This window comes from Seriola aureovittata, chromosome 9 (genome assembly GCF_021018895.1).
Source record: "Seriola aureovittata isolate HTS-2021-v1 ecotype China chromosome 9, ASM2101889v1, whole genome shotgun sequence".
NCBI classification, from domain to species: domain Eukaryota; kingdom Metazoa; phylum Chordata; class Actinopteri; order Carangiformes; family Carangidae; genus Seriola; species Seriola aureovittata.
This window is the reverse complement of record NC_079372.1, coordinates 20,898,848-20,918,727: the sequence shown is the minus strand read 5'-3', so window position 1 is coordinate 20,918,727 and position 19,880 is coordinate 20,898,848. Positions and strand designations below refer to the sequence as shown.

The 19,880-nt window shown below is 42.1% G+C and overlaps 1 protein-coding gene across 1 annotated transcript in view; it reads left to right on the top strand.

The window, feature by feature from the left end:
- The window catches only part of nphp4 (nephronophthisis 4), a 163,856-nt gene that overhangs the window by 55,761 nt on the left and 88,215 nt on the right, over positions 1-19,880 (top strand). The window contains 1 exon segment of the mRNA XM_056385157.1: positions 2,264-2,399. Coding sequence (XP_056241132.1) covers positions 2,264-2,399 — 136 coding nt within the window.

The window sequence follows — 19,880 nt, the reverse complement described above, 5'->3', positions numbered from 1 at the left end:
GCAAATATATCACAAGGAACCGTTCAAGCAGAGCTGTGATACAGATTACAGTTCCTCATTCGGTAGAGTTACAGAATGATATAGTGATGTAGTGAGGAAAAGGTTGAGATCTGGGGGAAGCTCTCGGCTGCTGTGACAAACGAGGAGATTTAGCATTTTTAAAGTGATGCTGTTTCTCATTTTCATATTGTACAGTCATATATTTGACTGGACTGCAACAGCGGGGGCCAGCCCTATAATTGTGAATGTGACTGACTGACTGACTGATGATGTTTCTACCACTGGTCAGTCTCAGTCTACCGAGCCGCTCTGGTTTCCCGGCTGCTTGGGAACTGCAGGGAAGAGGAGGAGCACTTCCAGTACACTGAGCCTCGCCTCCGTTACAGCAGATAAACTACTTTGATTCCATGTGTCATTATCGCTAAAGGAGACAGATGAAGAACTAAACACGAGATACAGCGAGCAAAGAGAGCAGGAGAGAGGGAGGGAGAGAGAGAGAGAGAGAGAAGTCATCGCTAACGAGGCTTTGTACTAACGACTGTGAGTAAGACATAAAGACCTGCCTCTAATAAAAGTCAGTGACGTTCTGGAGTTGAAGTAAATAAAGACTAAACTATTGTGGATCCAGACGGAGGCTGTGCTGTGTGTCAGAGACTAAATAAGAAAGATAAATAAAGTCAGCTCGGTGGTTCACCTGGTGGAGCACGTGACATCCTGGCGGCCGGGGTTTGAGTCCGATCTGTGGCCCTTTGCTGTGTGTCATCCTCTCTCTCTCTCTCTCTCTCTTCTCTCTCTCTCTCTCTCTCTCTCTCTCTCTCTCCCTCTCTCTCTCTCTCTCTCTACGACTGTAATAAAGGCAAAAGTCCCAAAAAATAACTTAAAAAAAGACGGATATTGTGTCTCTTCTACCTTTCTCTCTGAGTGATCATGTTACAGTAAATCCAGCTGAAATCACGGCTCAATCTTTGTCTTTTATCTGTTATTGTGTTTGGTGATTTTTTCAGACAACGTCACGATTATAAAATCAGGATTTGACCAGAGGCGGTCCAGATATATATCAGGTTTAGACTTGGCGTTGTTGATAGTTCTCTTTGCTCTAAATTCGTCTTTCCTTCATGACGTCCACCATGAGGACTGTGAAGAGATGTGTTTGTGCTGACAGCACTATCTGCAGGATACCTGAGTGGTTCAAAGCATAACGGTGTGATATTCCTCTCTGCGTCAGGGTGTTTATGGGAGTTTGATCAGGTGAGATATTTTGCAGAGTTTTCTTGAAATAATGATGCAAAGGATTTTTGGATAAAAGGATCAGTCTGATCAATAAAGACAAAAAAAAAAAAAGATTAAAAAAACTGAACAGCTGGTGAAAGATGATCCCCTTCTCAGTGTGAGTGTGAATCAGAATGTATGGTGTTTGCTACTTGAAATGAGACAGTAGCTGATGTGGCGATTATGTGGATGATTACGTCGGCGTCTCCTTATAAGAACAGAGTGCACAAACATGCAAATGCATAATCAACACAATCACACGCTAACTGACAATCTGTGCTCAATTACTCTATTATATGAACGACAATAATCGCCATTATCATCCAAATAATTCCTTCCGTCATATCGTATGTTATGCATTTTCCTGTTTTGATGCAAGAAGGAAGAGCTTTAGTTTGATAACACCAGTGAAGGCAATAATTATGATGTGTTCCGTTTTTTTTTTTTTTTTGGTGCTGCCAGTGAGAGCTGACAGTCTGTCTTGCTTGTGTTATGCCTGGTGCTTCCAACAGCAGGGGAAGAGGGAGAGAAAAAAAAAAAAAAATCTGAAGTGCTCGCCTGTTCCATTTCTCCAGAGAGTCCGTGAAGCGAAAAAAGAAAAAAGGCGCTCGGCCCCACCTCGTGACACGCCGGCGCTCCACAGTATGCTCCCGCCTGTGGTGTATGCAAACTGTGAATGACGAATGCGGAGAAGTGCTGTTCCACTGCTCACGCAGGAGGCCGGTGTTTGCCAGGGAACATTTAGCCAGCGATTTCTAAACCCTCCAACACATCGATTTCTCCTCCGTTTAATAAGAAGTAAAACTATGAAAACACGGACAGGGACCGTCAGCATTTTCGTAATCTGTATATGTGTTTCCCATCATAGCTCCTTCACTCATCCTTCACTCCTTCATCGTGTGTGTGTGTGTGTGTGTGTGTGTGTGTGTGTGTGTGTGTGTGTGTGTGTGTGTGTGTGTGTTTGTTTGTGTGTGTGTCTTTACTCTCTCCTCAGCTCTGCAGCGTCGCCCCTCCCTCAGGTGTTGGGCCTTCGCAGCAGCCTGCAGCTCAAGATGACCAATCATCAGGCTTTGGCAGTTGTCTTCCAGCTGGAGTACGTCTTCTCTGCTCCGGTTGGGCGAGAGACTATGGTAAGAGAGATGCACAACAACACACACTCTCACTCTCTCTCTCTCTCTCTCTCTCTCTCTCTCTCTCTCTCTCTTCATCCCACCTTTCTTCTCTCACCACATATTTGGTAATGTGGAGGTTCATCTGTCCCTTTATTTATTTATTTATTTGTTTTTTTATTTGTTTTTTTATTTTTTGGGGGGGTCTTTCAATGAGACAGCATCTTACCTCGCTCTTGAAATGTGGTTTGTCTTGGAGCATGTCGTCTTAACTGACAGGGATCGCAGGCTTTTGCTGTTGCTGCTTGTCTCTCGCCACCTCAACTTAAACCCCAGTGTCTCAGGACAGAGGGTTTACAGATTGGAAAGTCGCCTGAGGCAAATTTGTGATTTCCGGTCATATAAATAACGTGACCTGACTTGATGCCAGGCTTCGAAATGTTGCCATCCTGGTGATGGATGATGGGTAATATCATTCACTCCACAGCTTTTATTTCTTAAAAAAAAACATGTCAATCCTGCCACTGCTGAAATGCAGCCTGCACAGGCACAGATTTTCATGAATGTTGAAAGGATTTCTGGGAAATGTGGGGAATTTAAATATGTGGTCTGAGGTTGCTCTCTGTTGCTGCACCCCACAGCGAGATGCTGCTATTATTTTTTTTTTTTTTTACAAGCATCAACCAAGGCTGAAAAATGAAGCCAACTCTGAAGAACCAGAAGCTGCAGTTCCTCTAATGACCACTAGAGTCTGGCTCCAACAGTGAGTCAGTCCCCATAGACTCCCATGTTAAAATGTCCAACTTTACAGCAGAAATAAACATGTTTACAGCCTGGTACAAAAACTGTTTTGGTCTCTAGAGCTAATTTCCTCCTTTGTGACACCTTTTTATATAACTCACCTGTTTATATAACAATATATCAACAGTCAAACAGTCAAAGGTTAATATCTATATAAAAAATCAGACAATACATATCCAGTCAGAGGTCGGGCTCTGTCAGGTGCCACTTTCAATCAGTACCTGACATAGAGGAACACAATCCTTTTTGTATTCCTTTATCAAAATATGTCAAGCTTCTGAAATGTGTCTCTGTTTAATATTGTGTCAACACAAACAGCCGGAGCTTTGCCCTAAATAAAAACTAGTAAGAAACTAGTAAGGCTATGATTTAAATTAGGAAACATCTGATAAAAGAATAAGTAAACAAGAAGCTCAACGAGCATTCTTTAGTTCTCAACAGTTTTCGGTTGAACCCCCCGCTCCCCAGTCTAAGGATTTTTGCAGGTCTCTTTTTAATTCGCATCAACATTCAGTTAGAGCCCGTGTAATATCCTCTCACTTTGCAGCTGACTGTAATAGATGATGGTGAAAAGTATGTAATCAGTGTTTTGGGCCGCCTGTAATTTAAAGTTGACCGAGCCATTATGCTGATTTGTCGATGCAATAGGCTGAAATCAAAAACTGGAACAATGGTTGGCCATTGTTGTTAAGTGCTAATTTCTAAAAGGAAGATTGAATTTAAGTTGCCTATTTTATTGAGGAACATAAAATACATCATATAATGTATAACATAAAATCTCTCCGAGACATTTTTAATTAGTTCAGAGTTGTGTGTGATGATGTAAAAGGTCTTTTAGAGGCAGAAGCTTTTGCTGCTGTGATTGGTTAAAATAAAAAATAACAACTTTCAACACAGCAAATCTTCAGCTTTATGAATCCATAAAATATTGTTAGTTATTAGTTGAGTCCCAATTTGGAGTCCCATCATATCTTCCCTCTGTCCATATGAATTACACAGAGCAGCAGCCGGCACCTGTTGTAGGACGACACAGTCAACACGTCCCCTGGGAAATAATTTCCGAATTCAAGCCGCACCACTCAACAACCGCTCATGGCGTGGAATACCACAGAAAGACTGTGGTGATTATGTGTGTGGGTGAGCCTTCAACACTTAATGCATGCCAAGGCTGGGCTCTCATTGTGTTACTGCGTGTCTTTTATACAAGCAGGGGTCACGAGATCACCAATTAAAAGCAGCAGGATAAACAACCAGCAACTCGGTCATCGGAGCGCCGTGCTACATTTGCATTTGTGTATTAATTCACCCATTCCTACCTCAGCAACAGCATGACATAGAGTCTGTTGTAAATGGACAGTTTCCCCCCTTTTCTTTTAACCATGGATGAGAGTGATTGTTCCTGTTGACACATGATATATATATATATATATATATATAATGTATATGTATATATATATGTATATGTATATATATAATATATATATATATATATTATATATATATATATATGTATGTATATATATATATATATATATATATATATATATATATATGTATATACACATATATATATATTGTTTAGGTGGAAAACAACAGCGTTTTTATAAAAGAACTTGAAACATCACAGCTCAAGTGACAAATAGCTCACTATCGTCACCATCTTTGTTGCTTTAATGTTTCATTTTCACTTTTATGTGACCACACCACCAGCTCTTTCCTGACGTGTCATGATCTGAATAATCACCAAACACCGTGACTTTCACAACCGATGAACTGTACGCTTGTTGTCTGGAAGATGTAGTAAACACTGCTCATGGTTTGTTTGTCTCCGTGTTTCAATTATGATAGTTTGTGGCTTTTCAGAATAGAAAAAGAGATGCAGGAAAAAAAACAAGGCTGTTAGTGTTGTGTCAAAGTCACAGCATCGCTAATGACTGTGTGAGCAGCTGAGGTCAATGGGAATGGCTTTAATTTTATTTTGCATCTATTTGATCATAAACAAAGTATTGGACAAATTGAAATCTTGACCTGGTGATGGCGCTAGATGAAAAGTCAGGGGATCACTGAACTGGTTACAACTGAACATGAATGTGTGTCCCAAACATGTCAGTCAGGCAATACTTGATGCATTTCACTCAGAATCACATATATTGTGAGCGACCTGATGGCCGAATGGTTAGAGTTCAAATCCCCTGAGCAGCGAGTCCTCGAGTCGACTCCCAGCTGCCCAGATCATTCGCTGCGTCTCATTCCGCTACTCTCTCCTTCCGCTACTCTCTCCCTGGATTTCCTCTCTATCTCATAGACTGTAAATTAGTATGGATGTCGCCTCTGTGACGTCACCAACAGGTTTCTGAAGACCGGTTTTGAAGCTCAGAGTGAATTGCTTCACTGTCACCGTCTTGGCAGCATCTGAGTCTGGACCCTAACTCCCAGCTAATCCAAAAATGGTGAAAGAGGAGGGGGCGTGTGTGTAGCTGAGACTTTGGCGAATGCCAGTTTGTGTCAATCATACACTTACCCACCTGTCACTCAAAGAGGCCACGCCCCTCAATCCTCCATAACTTTAGTCCTTAATAAAATGTAAACAGGTGAGTTATATAAACAGGTGTCAGAAAGGAGGAAATTAGCTCTAGAGACCAAAACAGTTTTTGTACCAGGCTGTAAACATGTTTATTTCTGCTGTAAAGTTGGACATTTTAACATGGGGGTCTATGTTGGACTCACTGTTGGAGCCAGACTCTAGTGGTCGTTAGAGGAACTGCAGCTTCTGGTTCTTCTGGCTAAAAATGATATGACTGCATGTTTTTATTGAGACCATTTATTTCAGTCGTTAGTTTGGAAATGAATTATGAGAATATACAGAGTGTTTGCTGTTCTCGTGTTTGACTAGTGGTTTTACTCTGATGTACTGTAAACTCAAAAGGAATAAGGTCGTCACATCACAAATCCGTCTCTCTCTCCAACCCAGCCGGTCGAGGCAGATGGCCACCCTCCTTGAATCCGGTTCTGCTCGAGGTTTCTGCCTCTTAAAAGGAAGTTTTCCCTCGCCACTGTCGCCAAGTGTTGGGTCTCTGTAATCAGTGTTGTAAAGAGTACGATCTAGACCTGCTCTGTATGAGGCGCCGGGATATAACTTGTGTTGTGATTTGGAGCTGTATATATAAAACTTGAATTGACATACTCTTTGTGAAGTAGCTGTTTTTTTACAGCAATAAAAAAAAGATTCTGGCTGTCATTGTGGAGAAGGAAGTTGTAAAGCTGAAGTAGTATGTGGCGGAAGAGATTAATAAACAGGCTACAGACAATAAAACATTACATTTACAGGCAGCACACAGGTCTAGTTTATGGTGTGTGTTATTACACCGTCTATCAGCGCCATGAAACTGAGCAAATGTGTCTCAGCCATTGTTCAGAGCTTGATTCAGGTTTCTGTTGCACTCTGCCAGTCTCTCCCAGGGAATAAGAAGGAATAGGAAAACTAACCTTATATCCTTGACATCAACTGTGGAAGTTCATGTTCCCCAGAGGATGGAGCCTCGTGCTTTTGGCGACTCCCTGATCCTTTTTTCCTCTTTTGCCCTCGTTGGAACAAACTTTCCACTTGTACACAGAAAATGTGAACATGTAAATGGGCAGACTGCCATAAAGTTAGGTCAGAGGAGGAATGCTTTCGATTTTGGACACTTTCCTATCACACCTACCAGCCCTATAGTCCAAAATATTCACTTTGCACGCAGGATATCTCGAAATCTATGACGCAGATTGCCTTGAATTTTACTGATGCTCCAATGGGATTCTTGCCTTTTATTGAAAAAAGTTCACCCGGGTTGAAAATTTCTAATAAAGCCGATAGAACCGTCAAACTGATGTCTGTCATCATCCTAGAATAGAAAGGCAAAAACTGTTGTGTGGGTGACAGAAAGAAAAAAAGATCTCCTACCACACTCTACTTCACCACCTTCGCCTTCTCTGGCATGACTGTTTGATGAGGTGAGAGATATTTAGCAGGTGGAGAGTAATTTCTGTCTGTGTGTGGGAGTGGAGTGTGTGTGTGTGTGTGTGTGTGTGTGTGTGTGTGTGTGTGTGTGTGTGTGTGTTGTGTGTGTGTGTGGTGTGTGTGTGTGTGTGTGTGTGTGTGTGTGCTGATGTGTGCATATGTTATTTGTGAGTGTTAATCCAGAGCCTGATCTGTTTCGGGTGTTGACTGATAAAGGTTTGATACTGGCAGCAGCAGCAGCAGTCAGCTGACTGCTAAAACTTCAGCGGGATGGGACTGTGTACAGTCTACACTCCTGCACTCTGTCACAGCTGGCAGAGATGTGATGCTTTTGAGGTGTTATATCTGTGTTTAGCTAAGGTGCGCCTTCAGGGCAGGCAGCTGTACACTGTCAACAGCACTTCACACCACTTGACACCACTCGTGAACCATAAATGTGAAGGTTCATGTCTGATTGCTGCCACAACCTCCAAGACTTTTCAGGCCCTTGTGATCTCTGCTGGTACTTAAACCTGCAAGAAAATCAATGGCGTTGCCTTAAATTGAATTTTTACCACCACTCATAACTCAGTTATATTTTTGGAAAATGCACCAGAGACTTTGGCCTTTTGACCTTGGTGTATTTTCTAATGCCATTCAGGCAAAAAACTAAACATGTCAATGCTTTAAATATGGCTATTGACAGCAGTGTCTGCAGACTCTATGCAGCTTGTTTTGCGAGGCTGTATTCTTATGAGGAATTATGGTATTTGAGATTGACTCTAGGTGTGAGAAATTGTATTACAGCAACAGAAGGAAAAGGCTCGATAAAGATTCAGAAGAGACTACAGCAGAGCAGAAGAAAAACATAAGTTAGAACTACACCATAAATCAAAATTACAAAGATATACAGATACAAGACGCAGAGTAAACAATGCGTTGAAATAAAATACAATAAACTCAAGTCGGAGAGCTATTTACAGTCCAGTGTCCTCGGCCAGTGTACAGAAATGTGGATTAATGCAGTGTGTCACAGCTCTGGTTTAGGAAGACTCAGTAGCATGACTCAGAGACGGCGGTAAAAGTTCACAGCAGTTCACCTTTATTAAGGCTCAGCAAGCAGAAGCAGGGGAAGGGCAAACAGTGGGAGAAGTCGGGGCTCAGGTCGTGGTCGGCAACAGACACAAAGATAAAACAGGCAAAAGGCAAAATCCAGAGTGGGGAACAGGTGAGAGTCAGGTGGCTGGAAGGTGGGAAGGCCGGGGTTACTGCAGGTCAAGAGGGCACGGTAGGGTGTGAAATGGACAGGAGAGGCAGTGAGAGAGTGAGAGAAGAGAATGAATGAACTGCGACAGAAACATACGTGTAAGACTTCCTGAGTGTCGTATATATTTGTATCTGTACATGTACGGTTGAATAATATATAATATACTGACATGTGAGACTTTAATTGAGTAGAAAACACAATTTAAAAGCAAATAGTATGAGTTACACAAGTTATTTGAAATAGTTTCACTGTCTCATATGCAAATGTAATATATGTAAATATATTGAATTTCCATATATGAATATATATGTTTTATATATGTACATAAAAATGATATATTAAAACTATTAGAAATTGGAACAATGGCCATATATACCCATCCCAAAGGCTGGAATTTATAAGAAATGAATCACAAAAATATATATAAGCATACAGACTCTTGATATGTATGTTGTTTTAATAAATTAGCATATATAAATTAAATATATGTTGTTAACACATATCCTGCTACATGTTATACCAGATAAAATTCATCATATAGATGTTTTTAATATAAGCACATGAAAAAATTTTACTATAGGTATTTCATAAATGTTATAAACTTATATCTTCATATATACAGAGGATGTATATATGTGATAATAATAATACATCTCCTTTTATTTAACATATATCTTGATATAGGGACATATAATATTAAAGAATAATAAACTTTACCTGAAACTGAAGCGATGAAAGGAACTGAAGTGTCAGATGAAACAGAATCTAAATAAACAGTTTCAGTTCAGAGTGAAGTGATGAAAGGAGGTATAGTAAAATGTAAAATATATAATAAATGTGAAAAAGATATATATGATATATTATAGAACTCTAGGGATAATAGAATAGTATAAATAAATGACAGTGACAATAACATGACTATAGAATAGAATATACCTCGAGGTCCTGCTGAGTAACATGGTAGGAATCAATAATAATAATAATAATAACAAATGACTCTGTAGTTCAGCCTGAAGCTGAGGGCACAAACAAACGCCTGCAGCACTCTGTCTTGTGTGTGGATTCAGCCGTGAGTGGACCACAGAGAGTCCCGTATAATGGACTACTGAACCTGTTTTCCATCATTTCTCCATCATTTCCCATGTTGCTCTGCCTCAGACTGTGAACTCCGCCACTAGATGGTGCTGCGTAAGTGCAACTTGAGGGAGGGAGCGTCCTCTGTGTTTGGAGGGGCGCAGCCTGCTTTTCCTGTTGTGCCTTCCTCTGATTAAATACAATGATGTCCTCTGATGTGTTCTGAGGGGGCTAAGGTGGGTGAGAAAGAGTAAAACAATTTTGTTGTAATCCCTTCTCTCTCAAAACATTACCGCTGCAACACAGAGGCAATCGCCGGGTGCTGCGAGACCGCTGGCTCTGTCTCATCCTCGCTGTGCTGAGGAGACCGTCTGCTCCTCACTGTAAGACAAAGACCGTGGATGGCCTCCTTTTTACAAAATTGCACTGCCCTCATTGCCTTTGGTTGTGAAGAAAGAAAATCATGCAGTGTCGTCATTTGTCCTCTTTGGTATTTTTGATTTTAGTCATGATTGGGTCGCTCTCTCTGCGCCACACACTGTCTCTCTCTCTCTCTATCTCTCTCTCTCTCTCTCTCTCTCTCTCTCTCTCTAACTCTGAGCCTTTGAGCGGACTTCTTTCATGCTTCTCAGCAGCAGTCAGACGGATGGAGATAACAATTTAAATGAAGGAGGCTGGGGAAAGGAGAGGAACTGGGAATTTGTCTGATAGGCTGTTCTCAGAGAGGGTCTGGGTTCTACCAGCATCAAAGTTTTTCCGGCAGTCAAATAAACCGTGTCCACTTTCTGTCTTTCCCCTTTTCTTCTTCTCGCCTTCTTTTGCTGTTTTACTGTTTCATTCTCTTTCATTCTCTCAGTCTCTTTCCCCGTCCTCATCAAGGCCTCCATTGTATTACCCAGCATCCCTCTCAGTGCTCGTGCCTCGATGGGCTGCACACAGTGAAACTCTATCCTACCGTGTCCAAACTTCCACATCACTCTGCTGCCTGTTAAAGACGAAAACCTGAAGAAGAAGAAGCCGTGGAGGAAAAAGAAAGGCAGGGTGAACGTATGTTCAAGAGTTGCAATTAGTTGCTCCGCTCGCTACTTCGCTCAGTAATTACAACGCCCCAAAATATTAAGATGACGGGTAGCCTTAATTCCCCGCATCTCCCACCATATTATTACTGTAATTGCTCGTTCACGTACTGTATTGATTCGTGGTATGAAACCCGGCATTAATTGAATATGAGGATATAATATTACAGTGTGAGGCTGAGGTAAAGTGCGCTGCCCTTCACACAACATTGATTATTTTCCTCTGTAGACTAAAAAAAAAAAACATTTATATTTGATATCAGTGCAGATTGTTTAGATATAGTCCTGAGATTCTCCTCCTCAAAACAATGGACTTGAACGCAATTCCATCTCACAGCATTGAAAAGTGACATTTAAAAACTCGACAGCAACATCTCCTTACAGGATCAGCATCTCCATTATTCTGGAGACTCAGCAGAAAACTGTCAGTAGGTTTCATTCACACCAAAGTTTCATTCATCTCTTTGCACTTTTTGTTTTATCGAAACTCGACTCATTCCCTTTCTGACGGTTTCATGATGTTTGAGATGTAACTGCTGGTTTACACGTGATCATTTAATGACAATAGGAACACTGCAGCTATAGGCAACAGTCGCACACAATGGCGGCTGCGGAGGCATTGTTGGAGAACCTCGCCAATGCTACACGGACGGAAATCGCTTTATTCCTCTGACCATTGTTTCCATTGGAAGAATGGAGAAGTCAGAATTACAGATATTCAAACAGAGCATGTCTCCAACCACTCAAGGCTGACGGTGACAATGGAAAACAGGCTTGTGTGTCCGCTCACTTCCACAATAACTGAGATGTACAAAACAGATGCAGCGTCTGACAAAAAGAATATGAATGTTTCTCCGTCTTTGTGAGTAAATAGAGTTTTAGGCAGACAACAGATTCCCTCATTTAGCATCATCATCATAAGAACATTTAGACAAAAAGACAGTAATAACAATACGCAACAACAAGACAAACCCAAGCTGCTACAATGAACAAACAAAAGCCAAATGAGACAATAAAATGAAAGTCGTATTCCTACTTATAACAAGTTCATCCTGCGTCGCATCAAACTCTTGCAGAACGTCATTTCCAAAATCATGATGGACGTTGGTCAGTGCAAGTCCACTCAGTCCGTCAGTCGCCGTGTTCCTGAGACTCATCTTCAAGCGAAAGAGCGTTCAGCTAACTCACGAGAGAAGCTCAGTCCGACGCCGCCAACGCCACGATTAAGCGGCAGAAATGTCCGTCAAACAAAGACCTAAAATATATTTGTGTCATAACGTTACTGAGTGGATGCAGCCAAAAAATATAAGACACGACCTGATGTTGTGACAGTTTTATTTTCACGATAGGATGTTACAAGAACAAACAGAATCATAAACCAATAAACCAGTCGTATAATTGATTGATTTTCTCCTCCATTTACCAGCAGCGCAGACATGAGCCGTGTCACAGGCCTCTCACAAAGGATTGATGCAAACACTTGTAAAATATTTGAACCTTTTTCGTCACTCGTCTCTCGGCTCCTTGACAAACTCATTAATTTGAGCAGTGAAAGAAATGGAGTACACCACGGAGCATCGTGCAGTCAGTCATCCACTGAGGACACTTTCCACACTGCGTGATTCGCTCACTTGAGAATACTTGGGTCACTGACAACTGACGTGAGGCGATGACAACTCTCCTAATTGTGATCTGTCAGCGCCAATTTATTTGTGCTGTAACTTCATCGGAGACACGCTGCCGTTAGCTCGACGCTGCTCGTCAGCTGAGCCGCGTAATGCAGTTACGAACGCCTTAATGCGAGATGATGGGGCTTGTTGTTGCCTACCTTCTTCTGCTGACAAGCACTAACTCTTGCTAATGGAGGGGGCTGGTCCAGGGGGAAACCGGGGCAGGAGGCAGTGCTGGCCCACGCGTCGTTGTCCTTTTGCCAGGAAACAATTTGTCGGGAGGCGTGACAGCTGCAGTCATCCAAAGCACCGACTCAAGTGAGTGACTTCTAGTAGGTCGCAGCCTCAGAAGAATGGAAGCAGAGCAGATAGATGGATAGACGGAGGGGAAGAGAGGGACGTGTTAGGGAGGAGATACTTGGTTGCATCCTCTCACTAACCGCCGTTACGCTTCTGAGAGACTGTCAGACTGGAATCACATCCTCGGAACAGTAATTGGCGACTCTCCTGAGCTGCTGTGAGACAGCAAACTCGTGTTGCTGCTGAAAAAGGATGTTGACAGTTTTGATACGTGTCATTTTGTGAAATGGGTTCTCCATCTGAGTAACTGGGCCGGCGCACAACCAGTAATGAATGTGTCACCCGCGTCACATTTTCGCGCCGCGTCACCCTTGACCCCGACCGGGCTCGCTGAATGGCACAGTCGATTACCGAGCGTCTGAGGAAGTGTAACCATTAACGCACGACCTTTAAACATACTTACTGTTTCGCCCTGCACTAAGCTCCCATCCGGATATTTGCACACGCGGCGCCAGGTTTGGCAGCGAGCCCGTTTCTCAGACACTATATGAAGCTCAAAGAAAGAGTCGGAGACGGTGGTTGTCACCTACAGAACAGCTTTGTTTTCTGTCTGAGGTTTGATATGAAACCACAAAACGAAACCCGGCCACCGGAGGAACATTTCCATATAACTGAGACTGATCATCGCATTTTCAACACCACTCTGAAGAGTTAGTGGACAAAGAGCTGCCGGCGCCGGAGACATCCTGCTGCAGATATCAGATAAAGGTCAGACGTGTGGCAGTAAACTGTTCCAGAGCTGGAAAACACGTTATACGTCTCGCAGTGCAAGCAAATCACCAACCACACTGTTTTCTACCTGAAAATGATTTTAAAAAACAATAAAATTTTTAATGGAATATTGTGTTATATTTGTTTAATAAGCCTTAATAAATCTTTTCCACAAACCTTCCCTCTCATGGATTTTGTTCTTATCTCTTGATATTTGCCGGATCCCACCAGTGTTACTTCTTTGTACGTGCACTCGTTTTACCATTTCATGGATTAAGCTTATTTTTTTCACATTCTGTCATTTTTCAAACAGAGACTCCGTGATAGGCCTTATATAAACAGCATAGTCAAAGCTGAAAGAAGCGTAGTGATGAGCATTATGTGACTCAGTAAAGAAGTGGTGCCGTGGAAATGTACATTATGGTGAGTTTATCATGCACTGACAGTTCCAGCCCTCCTTAATGTTTATTTACAGCCATATTTGTTCATGACAGGAACATGTGGTTCCATTTTTATTACTTCATTCACATAATATAATAATACATTTTAATTGTAAGCACCTTTACAAAGCAAATAAAAACTATTAGAAACAAGATAAAGAATTAAATATACACAGTATACACATATATAAACATATATATATATATATATAAATATACCAGGGAAGGGTCGGCCTAAACAAGTTAGTTTTAAGTTTTGACCTGAAAGAAGCAACAGATGTGCTCTGGTGCAGAGTCTGGGGGAGGGGGCGGAGTTTAGGGCCAGCTAAAGTAAAGGCCCCCCCCTCACCCGTGGTGCACAGTCTGGAGGGGGGAGCATGGAGTAGTCGGGCATCAGAGGAACATAGTGATGGAGAAGGTTGGACAGGTACAGGAGAGTTTTAAAATGAATGTGGTATTTAACCCCCCCGGTGACATGTGTCCACCAATGACTGCTGGATAAAGTCCTCGCCGCCTTGTTTCAGACAGTGGAAGACAAAAGCAGGATTCTCATTTCCGGCCGGCGACTGTTTGCGATTGTTTGCTCTGAAATGACAGTTGTCACTAATTAGCTATAGCTTGCTAATCAAGCTCACTTTAGTTTGTAAGCTGACGTGAGAAGTTTGACTTTTTTTAAGGTTACCAGCTGATTTGTTTTTTTTAAAACTAAAACCCTGTGAAGATGTAGCGGCTGAAACAGTGAGGCTAAAGCTTCATGTTCACCAGCTGATGGATCCACAGAGAGGAAGTGAACACAGACAGGAACAGCATGTTCTTGTGTTTCAGTTAGATGTGAGATCAAACTCTAAATCTCACATAAAGGTTTGTCTGCTCCGCTCACTTCCTTAGATAAACAAGACATGGATTGGATTTATCGGGGATAGTTTGTATTTTCAGTTTGTTAACCAAAGTGTTTCGTAGATTAAAATTCCCAAATACAAACGTGTTGTTGACTCTGGGCCGGTGGCTCGGGGACGGTGGCCCTTGTTGTGTGTTTTGGTGTTGGACAAGCTTTCCATTAGTTGAGAAACATAACAAACATCAGTCTCTGAATTATGTGTTTATTACTTGCTCTGTCTCAGATGTCGCCGCCGCCGGGGGGGGGGGGGGGGCTGAAGATAAACAGTATGTGGCGCAGAAAGCAGCGACGTGACCGGTGGCTGGGTTTATTACAGGGGACGGTGAGCGGTGGCTCCTCTGTGCCACAGAGACTCTTGTTTGGATTTTAATTGGCTCACCAACAGGTACATGGGCTATAGATTGTTGTGTGTTTTTGCTGTGACGTCCCTCAAGTGGCTGGTTCTGTGTGTGCAGGTTGCATGTGTGTGTGTGTGTGTGTGTGGTTGTTATGGGCCCCTGCAGGCTGTAATGATGTTTGCTGAATGAAAGCATCTTGTGAATATCTTCCCAATCACATGCTCATTAAAATGTCGTCTTTACGATCTTTATACCGTATACCCCCAAACCTCTGAGCCCCTCCCTTGATCTTTCGTTTCCCTGACTACTCACATTACGTGAGGTGAACACAGACTCCTCCCACCGGCGCGGACCTCAGAAACCAGTAATATTTTTTAGTTTGGTCCTGATCTGAAATGTCATACAAATGTTAATTAAATGTTAATCAAACAACTTAAGCGCAGTAATGTCATCAGGATGGAGAAGTGTTATATTTAGCTGATTTGTGGAGGTCACTCCTCCCTGGAGGCTCCTTTTTTTCCTTTCTCACAACAAGAAGAGGAGTTGAGGCTAAGGCAAGGGAGGCTACATGCCGCAGAGACAATATTTTTCCCGCCTAATTAAAATGAATGTCAGCTCTCCCCCCACTGAGATGTGCATCAATCTCCCCCCTATGATAGGCCCAGAGTGAGTCTTACCCTGTCAGTGCCTGCCAGCAGTGCCATCTTTCTCCAGATGAATGCGTCGGCCTGGCAGCGAGGGAGGCAGCGGCGATGATGTTTGCACATCTAATGGCTGCCATGTGGACGACCACCTCAGACCGAGACCCCGCTTCAGTGTGGAGGATCTTTGGCCCCGGACTTGAATGATTTTTCATCTCGGAGCCATTTGAGCCCCGAGCAGCTGCAGAAACATTAGTTTCAACATACAGCTGTAGAACACGTGCAGCTACAGCAGATACACAGACTCGTCTTCTTTTAATGTCTGTGATGGAAACAAGACTTAAACTTACATTAAGTAACTCCTTCCTCTGGAGGGTCTCTCAATCAAAACAATAACAAAAGACGGCGTTGGGTGATGTCATAGAATAGCGTGGCATCATGGGAGTTGTTGTTTGGATGCCTTCAGCGTGAGTGGTTCAGGAAATTGATGCTAACCTTAATGCTAAGGTGTAAAAAGTGTCTGTGGCTTAGAACCAGATAAAAGTCGATGTTGAGCTTCTGTCATACAAACACAAACACAACTGACACATGATCGTAGAGGATATGATGTCACTGACTGACGACCAAATGACACGTGCCGTTAATTTAAATTTGTGATAATGTAAGAACACAACTCAAAAACATACTGAACACAGGTCGAGTTGTGTTTAGACGTTTTAATGTGGGAAAAGTTACAGATTATAACTTTAATGTGTGATTCAAACTCCAACAGTAACAGTGACAACAAATGTTCAGTATCTCGGTCCAGTGATGATGCGTCCTTCATGCTTTTTCTGTTTGGCAATAAAAAAGGCAGTTGACTAAAACATGTGTATTTGTGCCTGTTGGTAACGCAGCAGTCCTCTCTGCAACCCAGTCTCCACTTTATTGCTGTAAAATGATTTGATTTAACAGGTTTCATTTCAAATCAGACACAATCTACATGAACACTTACGTCTTTAATTTGCCATTTATGTATTTCTTTATATATTTATTCAGACAAATGTGTGTATGACTTCCAACAGCCGTTCACCTTTCTTCTTGTTTTTCTTTGACTAAATATAAAGTAAAGTTAAATTGTTTGGGCCAAACGTTGGTTCCGTGTGGATGCTGCTTTCTGTATTTGCCAAATGTCAAATGGGATGCATGTGCGGACCAGATAAATACCTGCACACTCCACGTTTGACAGAGCTTTGATGTTTTGTAAAAACTGTTTTGGTGCGCCGAAGATGAAAGCAACACCACGAGATTAATTTGAGAACGTCAGGATGAGATATTATGTCGACAGGAGAAAAGTTGCTGCTGTACAACTCCCATGTGCAGCTAATGTCATTTACTTTCCTGAGTGATCCGGCAGTCGTTTCTTCATCTCTCACATCACCATTATCTCCATCGTCATGTGATTTTAATTTTCCTCTGAGGAGGTTCGTGTGATCTGTCGCTCTGATGAAGGATTGATAATCATCTCAGGTATTTTATATCACAGCTCCCAGTCAAATGAATCCCTATTATTTTAAATGAGCAAATTACTGATGCTGTTTCTCGCACTCAGACTTTAATAACATGTATATCAATAAAGGTGAATCTGCCTTAAACCAGACGACAATCATCCGCTGCGATAGTGGCTCTTCAAAGTTTGTTTCTGATCCTCAGTTGTGGTGAAGTAAATTAAAAAATGGTCGTATTTGTCATGTTAACATGTTCTGGAGCTTGGTTTGGTGTGTTGCCATGCCAACACTTTTAAAAACTGTTAATTAGCAATAAATACAAAGGACAGCTCAGGCTGAAGGAGTTAGTGTTTTTGTGGGTATTTGGTAATAACCAGAAGTGACATTCTGACCTGATAATGGCTCCAGAGGAAGTGTTTAAGGGCCCCCTGAAGTTATTACTATAAATCCTGAGTGGAACAGATGTCTCTATGAAATTTCATGGCATTTTTAGGCGGCTGTGTGTTTAAAATGTCAAGCTGCTGATGGTGCAGGAAGGAAAAGTCACGGGAACACCGAAGAAATTATGATCGTTTCGGGTCTGTCAAACTCTGCTAAAGAAATTTCAGCGCAATCCCAAATCAATATTTGTTGAGATATTCTGAAGTGGTGGAAAAACCAACAGACGTTAACATCTGTAAAAACCTGATGATTAAAAACCTTATTTGGTCTTTGTAATAAATTATTTTTTAAAGCAAGTTTCAATTTTTGCCAAAAGATTTAAAATATCTCACTGCAGTGTCTCCCACTACAGTCTGTTTCGCCTCCAGTCTTAAATCCTGAATTAGAGAGTAAATGATTTGTTAATGCAGTTTAAACATCACACACCGTACTTAATGATCAGGTTCTTCAGGAGAAAAAGCACCAACTCCTGATTAGAAGCTGAGATCCGAGACCGGGCGTGCGATTCTTTCCCAGCCTTATTTGGCCTCGGCGAGCTGGATGGAGATCAGCCGCCTGCTGGGTTCATTTGGACTACTCGTGCAGATGGATGAAAATGTGAGTGGTTTACTGCTCTTAAGTTAATGATCTCTGTGCATGTTCCCTCACTTCCTCCAGGGCTTCTCATTGTGGAGAATAAGTAGCGGGAGCTGTGGGCCGGCGCCTGTCACAGGGTCCTGGCTGAAATAATGACACGAGCAGCCCAACAGACTGCAGTAACAGTAATAACTGTCAGACTCCGTCTCCCATCAATGCTCACATCCCCCTAATTTAGGATTAATTCCTGCTGTACTCTAGAAAGCCCTGAGTTGCTGAATGTCTTCCCGTTTTCTTTGAGCTTCTCCCAAACTCTCTTCCTGCAAACTGCTTCATTTCAGCTTTTACACAAACTTGGCTTTTTATATATAAATATATATATATATATATATATATATATATTTATATATATATTTGCACCTATCAGGAAAATTTAAACCAGCACAGCAATAGCAGCAATGTTTCTAAAATTAGTGGTGTATTTACACTCGTGTGTGAGAAGAGGAAGTTCATCATGCTGGTGAATTGGACTGGTTGCATCTCTGCAGCTTCCAGTTCTTCTCATCTGCTGGGAAATGCAGTTTCAGCTCTCTTTGATGTGCAAAACTCGCCGTCTGTCACCTTTTGATAATCCAACCCCTCCCCCCCCTTTTTTTTTCCTCCTCTCCTCAGTGTCCCCCCCAAAAAAGTTTGATGATTACTTTTCTTGCTCCAGGTTACAGACATGAGATCTTTGTTTCCATGCCGTAGTATGTTTGAAAAAGAAACTATTTTTTTATTTGTCTGAAAATGCTGCAGCGTTATATTTCACACTTCTAAACAAGGTTGATGGATTCTTCCCTTAGAAAATGCTTTGCCAGTTGGAGCAATTATGTGTGCAGTGACATCGCCTGTTATTGTTTTCAGTACAACTTTATGAAAAAGTTTGTTGCTTCCTTGTTTTTGCCCGAGGCCGCTGTTTCTATTTTTTCACTATTGAAACAAGAGCTCTGCTGCTCTCTGAGTTCAAGTTAATGGCTCTTATTTTATATATAGCCTTTAACACTCAAATCAACAGCGTAATAACACTTTGGGGAAACTGGCTATTGATCATTCTTGTCTGACACGATGACCGACGCCGCCGCAAACAGCTCTTAAGGCAGCTTCTCATTCAAACGCCACATTCAGTAATTAATTCAATTGTTTCCTGCCCAAAACAGTGCGAGTGCAGAAAGTCATACATTATTTCCACTGGAATATAATATCATTGATTTGATGTCTTCTGGCTGTCACCAGCAGGCTTCGCCATTGATTAAGACTCGCCGAGTCGCTGTGGTTCTCAGAATGAGTCGATGCGTCTGACCCCAAGGCAAGTTTCTTCTCACCGGAGGCCCTTCAACACACGCACGCACATCTGCTCACTCCCTCCTACGGCGCTTTGTCCTCATCACAATGCCATTACACCACCTACACCCTCCTGTTGACGTAACACCGATCTCCGCCGCCACATAATCAAGGAGCCACATATTATTCTCCTTAAGCTCGTGTATGCCTCCACACGCTGCGGACTGTTTATGTACAAGGATTACATGCATAATGTGAATTTCTCAGCCCGGCTTTGAATGAAAATATTATCCATGTTTGTTTACTCAAAACCACGACCAAAGAGTCTCTTTGAGATTTCCCTCCTATCCTTCCAGTCCTATTGTTTGCCAGCCCGAGCTGTCAGCTCTTTATGCACTTCATATGTAGATCACACCGTTC